The sequence below is a fragment of the Schistocerca americana genome, chromosome X (assembly GCF_021461395.2).
Source record: "Schistocerca americana isolate TAMUIC-IGC-003095 chromosome X, iqSchAmer2.1, whole genome shotgun sequence".
NCBI lineage: Eukaryota > Metazoa > Arthropoda > Insecta > Orthoptera > Acrididae > Schistocerca > Schistocerca americana.
The window spans coordinates 163,567,361-163,576,990 of NC_060130.1; the positions used below are offsets into that span (position 1 = coordinate 163,567,361).

At 44.5% G+C, this 9,630-nt stretch overlaps 1 protein-coding gene across 1 annotated transcript in view; it reads right to left on the reverse strand.

Annotated features, from left to right (window-relative positions):
* Window positions 1–8,357, reverse strand: part of LOC124555885 (delta(14)-sterol reductase LBR-like) — a 241,770-nt gene extending 233,413 nt beyond the window's left edge. Inside the window, exons 1-3 of the mRNA XM_047129946.1 lie at window positions 8,320–8,357; window positions 2,160–2,228; window positions 1,656–1,724 (exon numbers count right to left, since the gene is read on the reverse strand). Of these exons, the coding sequence (XP_046985902.1) occupies window positions 1,656–1,724; window positions 2,160–2,228; window positions 8,320–8,329 (148 nt within the window). The 5' untranslated portion in view covers window positions 8,330–8,357. The remainder of the gene's footprint in view (window positions 1–1,655; window positions 1,725–2,159; window positions 2,229–8,319) is intronic.
* Window positions 8,358–9,630: the final 1,273 nt, after the last annotated feature.

A 9,630-nucleotide genomic window follows, 5' to 3' on the forward strand; every position in this document is an offset into this window, starting at 1 on the left:
TAGTCTTAACCTTTTGTATCTTTTGTTCTTCAAGATACATGCTGCAGTCACAACTCCAGCCAGGCTGAATCCCAGTGCAATTCACAGACTTCAAAGGAGGTGAACAAGTGACTCCTTCATGGGCAACCTTACCAAATTTGTCACAATTGATATCTCCATGACACTCAAGAGTAGTATCACCACACCACTGGTATTTAAAAGAGCGCATTGGGTTTGGGACATAAGGCCTCATGCTTAGGTAAACAAAACCTGCCTTAATGTGCTCAAGAAGTTTCGTGCTATTGAATGTCACGATAAAGGAGATGGATTTCAGAAGATCCCCATCTACCCTCTTCACAAAGTTTTGCACGTATGTCAATTATACCTTCTGGAGCCCACTCATCGTTCAATTCCTCCTTGGGAACATCCCCCAGATCACTGCATGTCCTGACATGTTTGCTGTAATTCAAGGTGGTGTGTATCTCAGTTTAAATAGCATGTTCCCGAAGGCATTGAGCTTTCTCCAGGATCTTAACTTGTTGGGAACTAGAAGTTTCTACCAGCAGTGACCAATAACACAATTGCTTGACTAATTTTAAAGTGCTAGTAATGCCTTCTAAGCCTTTATGAATATAGAAAGGCAAAACTTTATTGAAGCTATCCTCTTTCCTTTCCAGTATTAAAGACATTCTGATTACCAGCATCCATTCTGTTACTACAGACAAAATTTTTGGAAGGAACTCCTGAGCCAGGAGGACTGGTTACACGAGCCCCCTCATTTTATTGGATGTTAGTACCTACCAGCGGCCCACCCTTTCCACTGGGAGGAGGACAGAATTTTGAAGGTTCTATCAAGCAGCTAGGGAAAGAAAAGTCTATCTGGATAGAGCCCTGCGTGTCTAGGTAGGCCTTATGTAACTCCAGGTTCCCCAGAGGTTGCCCACTAATGACTGTTTCACATCAACAGCCATGCATCTCATCAGCATGCAGCACGTCTTGAGATTGGAGGTTTTTTATAGAGGTTTTGGCCATCCTCACAATCTGGACGGTCAAGCTAAGATCCCCATTCCCTGTCACACACAATGTTCCACCATCACACCACATGGTGGTCACTGAAGCATGCCCAGAGCTTACGGTGAAAAGAGGACTGGCGGTACTTACCATTCCCCAGGGTGGCCAAGCCTGTATCCAGCAAATGAATGCTGGGCCCTTGAGGACGAAGGTTTATATAGTAGAAATTGGTGAAGTGCAGCAGCAGGAAGGACAGGTTTCTGGTTATGTGAGTACTGGGATCTCAAAACAAAACCAGATACATATAATGCAGGAGTAGGCCTCACAATGAACAAGAAAACATGAATCCAGATAAACTACCATGAAGCACATAGTAAATTCGTTGCCACTGCCAAGATTGACACAAAACCAAGACCAATGACAGAAAAAATATATATGCCTACCAACTAAAAATGTATCCGAGAGATTGAAAGAGTATATGACGAAAAACGAGATTTTATTCAGTCTGCTAAGAGAAATGCGATGGCTTGACTACTACAATCTTAATAATGAAATTGCAGAAATCATGACTGGGTTGACAAACAATAGACGCAAGTAGCAACTACCCAGTCCACTTGCAAAGTGATAGTTACAGACCATTAAATAATATCAGGTACACAACTTACTTTGTGTCAGATTTTCAATCTCTTTCGGCACACTTTTTTCACGTGATGATGGGTTGTCATCTGCAGCACCTGTGGATTTGTAGCGAACTTAGAAACTCTGCAAAAAACTGTTGAAAGCAGTCTATCTAAATACAATACAAACATACACTTACATATTAAAAACAATACAATAAACCAACAGTAGAAAGTTGGAACACACACACATACTACATGGGAAAAGGAATGGAGAAGAATCTAGTAATATAGTGAAGGAAGGGGCTGAAAAAGAGTCCCAATATAGACTGCATGAGGGAGGAATGCATACCAGCAATAGTGAGGGATGGGAATAAGTAGGGCTGGGCAGATACACGCCTGGGGGGAGGGGGGAGGGGGGAGGGAGGGGGGGGGGGAATGACTGCAGAATTATGACTAGGTCAACAAACAATAGATGTAATTAGCAACTACCCAGTCGGCTTGCAAAGCCATAGTTACAGACCATCAGATAACTTCAGGTACACAACTTACTTTGTGTCAGATTTTCAATCTCTTTTGACACACTTTTTTCACGCAAAGATGGCTGGACATCTGCAGCACCTGTGGATTTGTAACACACTTAGAAACTCTGCAAAAAACTATTGAAAGCAATCTATCTAAAGACAATACAAACATACACTTACATATTGAAAAGAACATAATAAACCAACAGTAGAAGGTTGGAACAAAACCATACTACACATGGAAAAGGAATGGAGAAGGCTCTAATGATATAGTGAAGGAAGGGGCTGGAAAAGAGTCCCAATATGGACAGCACAAGGGAGGAAAACATACCAGCAATGGTAAGGGATGGGAATAAGTAGGGCTGGAAGGATACATGCCTAGCGTGCGCGCGCACGCACTCTCTCTCTCTCTCTCTCTCTCTCTCTCACTCACTCACTCACTCACTCACTCACACACACATACACACACACACACACACACCCACACACACAGAGAGAGAGAGAGAGATTGATTTTTTTTTTGGGGGGGGGGGGGGGGGGAGAGATTGTGGAGATAGGAGTGAGTGGGGAAAAACTTAGAGGTGTGTGTGTTGGGGGAGGGGGGGGGGGGGATAAGCCAGGTAAGTGTCAGCCAATTCCAGGGAACCTGGTGTAGGGTAGAATGGATCAGCCATTTTCTTGCAGGGTGGGGGTGGGGGGAGGACTGAGAGAATGGAAGGAGCAATTTGGGGGGAGGGGGGGGCTGGGTAATCAGGTGAGATGTCTTGAGCAAGGGAAATGGGGTTGGGGGTCCGAGTCAAAGAGATGGGAACTTCAAATTGCACTTATTGTAAAAACATACACTGTTTTCATAATTTCAGTATTGACTCACACACACAAGCTTGTGACCATCACCAAATTTCATCAACCGTTTCAGTGTTAAGGAAATAAACCCAACAAACCATTGCTTGTAACACTGTGGCATGGCTTGTGTGAGCCACTTACATAGTTACACATGCAGCAGGTTCAACCATTTCGGCGGGCATTCTATGGAGAGATTCTTTATGATGGTCAGCAACTTTCTTGGTGGTTGCAGGAATAACAGTATGTATGACTAACGGACTTAACAGTAGCCAACATGGCCCTGCTGTGTCTGTAGCACAGCACAGCTGAATACAAAGGAGTACAGCAGCTGTTTTATTTCCTGGGGACAAGCAGCTCTACTATGTAGTTTGTTCTGGCGTAACCATAAGCACTGGAACGACGACAAAGAACGGAAGACCAGAGAAGGCGCTAAAACGACGTCAGCCAATGGTGTGCAGATTAGGACTGCACCACAACAGGAGCACCCTTGAGCCGAAGTGGACGTAAGCGCCCCTCCTGCCAGCCTCGGTCGCTCAGATCGGCTCTCTATATGGGCATTAGTGGACAGTATAGAGTTGTAGACCGGCACTCCCAGATCAGTTATCAGTGTTGTGTGTCAACTTGCAGGAAACTTTTGTATAGCAATAACTTGGACTTATGTTGTAGGTCGCCCATCGTTTGCGACACCATTGTCAATACAAGTTAAGTATTGTCAATTTGCTTCATAGAAATAAAACTTCTAATGTTATTTGCCTGGATTATTGTATAGCATTCCGAGAACACAGCATTCCTTAGGCACCCTCTATACGAGATGAGTGGGCAAGACCCAACAACTTGCAACAAGTCTTCAAGCGAGCTACGTGCCAACAGCCACAGAAATATGTATGTTTTTTGTGCTGGCACTTTCATTCTCTCGTCTTTACTTTGGAGGAGCACATATTGCTCTAACAGCTACTTGTCGTTTTTGCTGATCAGTGTTTTCAGGTGGGTGCTGTAGAAAATTTCTTTGATTTTGAAATTATTTAGATTGCTTGCCTATTAATTTTTTACATTTGTCTCCTCCAATATGCCCACTAATCCTGTCCCACCCCCTGCTGAAGCGCCACAGCCGCAAGCGTTAGATGCCATTCCTGCACTACTCAACACGGTGCAGCAACTACTGGCCAAGGCTGCACACCCGACAGAAGCACCGCCTACTGCAGTTGCTACACCACCTTTTCGACAGTTTCATGACCAAGAAGAGAATGGCTTGAGTGGTTATCACAGAAGGTAGAATGCACATTAGGACAAAGGGACAGGAGGGACGAAAGGAGAAGAGATGAGGAAGAAAACAGGAAGGGCGAAGGGGCAGGCAAGAAGATGAAGACAATCATAACATTTTACTGGTAAAGATTCTATTTATAAATTCACCATGCTCATTTCAGAATGACATGCAATTGCTATAAAGATTATATGTGCGGAGTGCTTTCCCACATACATATGTAGTATTTCAGTATCATAATTTCCACAGACACATAATTAAAAAATAGCTAGTACCAATTTCATGAGTTGTTCCAAAAACAACGAAGGATTTCTCCTGAGATGGAAGTTATTTTATTTTATGTCGCTTGACTAATGCGATCTTAATAACGAAATTTCAGAAATTCCGAACAGGTTTAATAACACTAGATGCAATGGGCTAGCACATTGTCTACTTGCATAATAATCACAGTTCACCAAATTATTTCAAGTGTACAACTTACTGTCTATCATAGCTTCAGTCTCTCTCGTCACACTAAGTGATCTTGTAAAAGGAGACTCGCGGATGTCTACAGAACCTACAAATTTGTAAAAAAATTAGTAAAGCAATAGACACATCAACTTCACAGAAACTGAATAAGAAACCAAGAGTACAAGGAAAATAAATACGAACACACTTGAGAAGTACGAAATAATAGTGGACCAGAAGCGAGCAAAAGAAGCCCAGAGAGAAGAATAAGAGGGTGAAACATGTTTCAGCCAAAAGGGAGATGGGAGAATGTGGGAGTGGGAGGATATGCCTGAAGAGTGGGAGGAGATAGAACAGAATTGGCAAGTACAGGGAAAAGTGCAGAATGAAAGGGGATATGAAGAATGAGGAAAAATGGAGTAGGTAGAGAGACCTGATCTGTGGATCCTGAGAAAAAGAAGAGTGTGAGAGTGGGGTGGGCTGGGAGAGCGGTGGCATGGGCAGGGCAGTGTGGGAGAGTGGTGGCATGGGCAGGGCAGTGTGGGAGGGTGGGGCAAGAGTTGGCCCAGGCTGGTTCTTGGGGCAGGGCAGGGCTAGAGGTAGCATGACAGGACAGCATTGGTGGGAGTAACATGAAGGGAAGCATGGGTGGGAGGCCAAGTGGTGGCAGGAAAGGTTATTGGGGCCAAATGACGCAAGGGTGGGAAGGGAAACTGGGGCACGAGAGGCTTGGGTGGAATGGGAAAGTGGGGGCAGGGACCAATTGTAAGGTCAGGGCGAGGCATAGAGGGTGGCCTGGTTAATTAGGTGCAGGGAGGTTGAGCTGGGATATTGGGGGCAGGGCAGGGTGGGATGGCGAGGCTGTAAGGGGACAGCAGGGCAACGCAGGCCGATAACGGCACCGCAGGGTGGCGTGGGTCATGGACAGGACGACTGGTCGGCGTGGGCCACAGATGGGATGGCTGGGCGAGTGAGGCGGGCACTGTACAGGACTGCTGGGCGGTGTGGGCCGGGGACAGAAAGACTGGGCCATGGATGGGAAGGACGTGTGGGGTAGGTTAGGGACAGCTAGGTAGTATGGGGGTGGTATGGAGGAAGTTAGGTGTTAAGCATGTGGGGTGGGATGGGGAAGGTGTGTGCTGTGTGGAGAGTTCTAGGTGGGTATGGTGTAGGGTGCTTTGGGAAATTGGGGTTGGGGGCAGGGTGAGCAATGAGCATGCATGTTGCCTGTTAGCACTGATAAGTGCAGATCATCAAATAATTTCAGCTATACAACTTACCGCCTGTCTCAAATTCAGGCTCTCTCTTAACAGTAACTGTTCCTTTAAATGGAGCGGAGCGGTTATCTGGAACTCCTGTGGATTTGGAACAAAATTGGAAATGAAATATACAGATACACTTAATGGTAGAAACTTATCCAGAAACCAACAGTACAAAGGTAAGTACATACACATACGAAAATAAATTAAAATCGCTCAAAAGAGGAAAGGCCACTGGACCTGATGGGATACCAGTTGATTTTACACAGAGTACGCGAAGGAATTTGGCCCCCTTCTTGCAGCGGTGTACCACAGGTCTCTAGAAGAGCGTAGAATTCCAAAAGCTTGAGAAAGGGCACAGGTCATCCCCGTTTTCAAGAAGGGACGTCGAACAGATGTGCAGAACTATAGACCTATATCTCTAACGTCGATCAGTTGTAGAATTTTGGAACAAGTATTATGTTCGAATATAATGACTTTTCTAGAGACTAGAAATCTACTCAGCAAGAATCAGCATTGGTTTCAAAAAAGATGATCGTGTGAAACCCAGCTCACGCTATTCATCCACGAGACCCAGAGGGCCATAGACATGGCTTCCCAGGTACATGTCGTATCGATATTCCATAGACTGGCGTTTTGTCTCCTGTCACAATTGAATGGAGAAAGGCATCACCTTCATTCTCATAACATGAGAGGAGTTCCTGGGAAATTTCAAGTCTGTGCACTTTCATTTCAGTAGTCAGCATCTGGGGTACCAATCGTACACGAATCTTCCGATAGCCAAGCAAAGCAATAATGTGACCCACACATTCTTGTGAAATGCCAATTGCACTTGCAATTTCTCTCTGAGTGATACAACGATCATCCTGAATCAATCTGTCAAGATTTTGCTTGTGAAACTCGGTGGCTGCTGTCACAGGATGTCCAACTCTTTATTTGTCATGCAGGTCACATGTTCCCACCTCAGCATCTTTAAAGTTACTCGCCCGAAGACGTACACTACTCACATCAATACAATCATTATAAACTGATGAATCTCGTTTGGGGTGACACCTTCTGCTGTCAAGAATTCAATGACTGCACGTTGTTTAAATCGCACTGACCGACAGTTTGCGCAGGGGTCTATACTTTACACTGTAACAACACAACCATTCAATGCTAAGGCTTCCCGCCAACTGGAGTTGTAGAGAAGAGGTTACAGAACATACCAATGCTGCCAACTGTTGGAGAGTTATGAAGGTGGAGGCATTACTTTTCAGTCAACTCTCTTAGTTTATTCTATAATTAATGTATCACAAATTGAACACAAATTAGAAATGTCTTTAAAACAGTACAAAATCATTATGAAACTAATTTTGATTATTATCAATTAAGCAAAGCTGTTCTAGTGATACCAAATGAGTAATTTTTAATAACATTTCGTGTTAAGAGAATATCATGATTTCCATTGAATGCTCATTCTTAAGATATGAGCTGGGACTATACATACATTACAAAAGATTATTTTACATGTCAAAACCAATGCATTTCTTGCTTTAGGTTTAAAAACACATTGTGTCTTTAAACACAGCAAAATTAAAGGTCAACAACTAATTTCAAGAACACAACTTACCACCTTTTATATCTTCAGTCCGTGCTGTAACACTAACTGATGCCCTAGATGGTGGTTGGCGGACATCTCCAGTATCTGTGGATATGTAACAAAATTTTAAACACTGCAAATGTTGAACTCTTTCTAAACAAATAAACATAACAGAGAGATCTACTTAAAAAAATATATATCAAATGCAAAAGAAGGGTAAAAGCATAAACAGTGACATGAAGGAAAATGAAAATGAAATAGGTTAGTTAGCAGAGGACATGCTGAGCAATCTCGTTGTGTGGTGAAATGAGTACAAAAAGAAAGGTACAATGCACATTAGGACAAAGGGACAGGAGGCACGAAAGGAGAAGAGATGAGGAAGAAAACAGGAAGGGCGAAGGGGCAGGCAAGAAGATGAAGACAATCATAACATTTTACTGGTAAAGATTCTATTTATAAATTCACCATGCTCATTTCAGAATGACATGCAATTGCTATAAAGATTATATGTGCGGAGTGCTTTCCCACATACATATGTAGTATTTCAGTATCATAATTTCCACAGACACATAATTAAAAAATAGCTAGTACCAATTTCATGAGTTGTTCCAAAAACAACGAAGGATTTCTCCTGAGATGGAAGTTATTTTATTTTATGTCGCTTGACTATGCGATCTTAATAATGAAATTTCAGAAATTCCGAACAGGTTTAATAACACTAGATGCAATGGGCTAGCACATTGTCTACTTGCATAATAATCACAGTTCACCAAATTATTTCAAGTGTACAACTTACTGTCTATCATAGCTTCAGTCTCTCTCGTCACACTAAGTGATCTTGTAAAAGGAGACGCGCGGATGTCTACAGAACCTACAAATTTGTAAAAAAATTAGTAAAGCAATAGACACATCAACTTCACAGAAACTGAATAAGAAACCAAGAGTACAAGGAAAATAAATACGAACACACTTGAGAAGTACGAAATAATAGTGGACCAGAAGCGAGCAAAAGAAGCCCAGAGAGAAGAATAAGAGGGTGAAACATGTTTCAGCCAAAAGGGAGATGGGAGAATGTGGGAGTGGGAGGATATGCCTGAAGAGTGGGAGGAGATAGAACAGAATTGGCAAGTACAGGGAAAAGTGCAGAATGAAAGGGGATATGAAGAATGAGGAAAAATGGAGTAGGTAGAGAGACCTGATCCGTGGATCCTGAGAAAAAGAAGAGTGTGAGTGTGGGGTGGGCTGGGAGAGCGGTGGCATGGGCAGGGCAGTGTGGGAGAGTGGTGGCATGGGCAGGGCAGTGAGGGAGCGTGGGGCAAGAGTTGGCCCAGGCTGGTTCTTGGGGCAGGGCAGGGCTAGAGGTAGCATGACAGGACAGTATTGGTGGGAGTAACATGAAGGGAAGCATGGGTGGGAGGCCAAGTGGTGGCAGGAAAGGTTATTGGGGCCAAATGAGGCAAGGATGGGAAGGGAAACTGGGGCACGAGAGGCTTGGGTGGAATGGGAAAGTGGGGGCAGGGACCAATTGTAAGGTCAGGGCGAGGCATAGAGGGTGGCCTGGTTAATTAGGTGCAGGGAGGTTGAGCTGGGATATTGGGGGCAGGGCAGGGTGGGATGGCGAGGCTGTAAGGGGACAGCAGGGCAACGCAGGCCGACAACGGCACCGCAGGGTGGCGTGGGTCATGGACAGGACGACTGGTCGGCGTGGGCCACAGATGGGATGGCTGTGCGAGTGAGGCGGGCACTGTACAGGACTGCTGGGCGGTGTGGGCCAGGGACAGAAAGACTGGACCATGGATGGGAAGGACGTGTGGGGTAGGTTAGGGACAGCTAGGTAGTATGGGGGTGGTATGGAGGAAGTTAGGTGTTAAGCATGTGGGGTGGGATGGGGAAGGTGTGTGCTGTGTGGAGAGTTCTAGGTGGGTATGGTGTAGGGTGCTTTGGGAAATTGGGGTTGGGGGCAGGGTGAGCAATGAGCATGCATGTTGCCTGTTAGCACTGATAAGTGCAGATCATCAAATAATTTCAGCTATACAACTTACTGCCTGTCTCAAATTCAGGCTCTCTCTTCACAGTAACTGTTCCTTTAAATGGAGCGGAGCGGTTA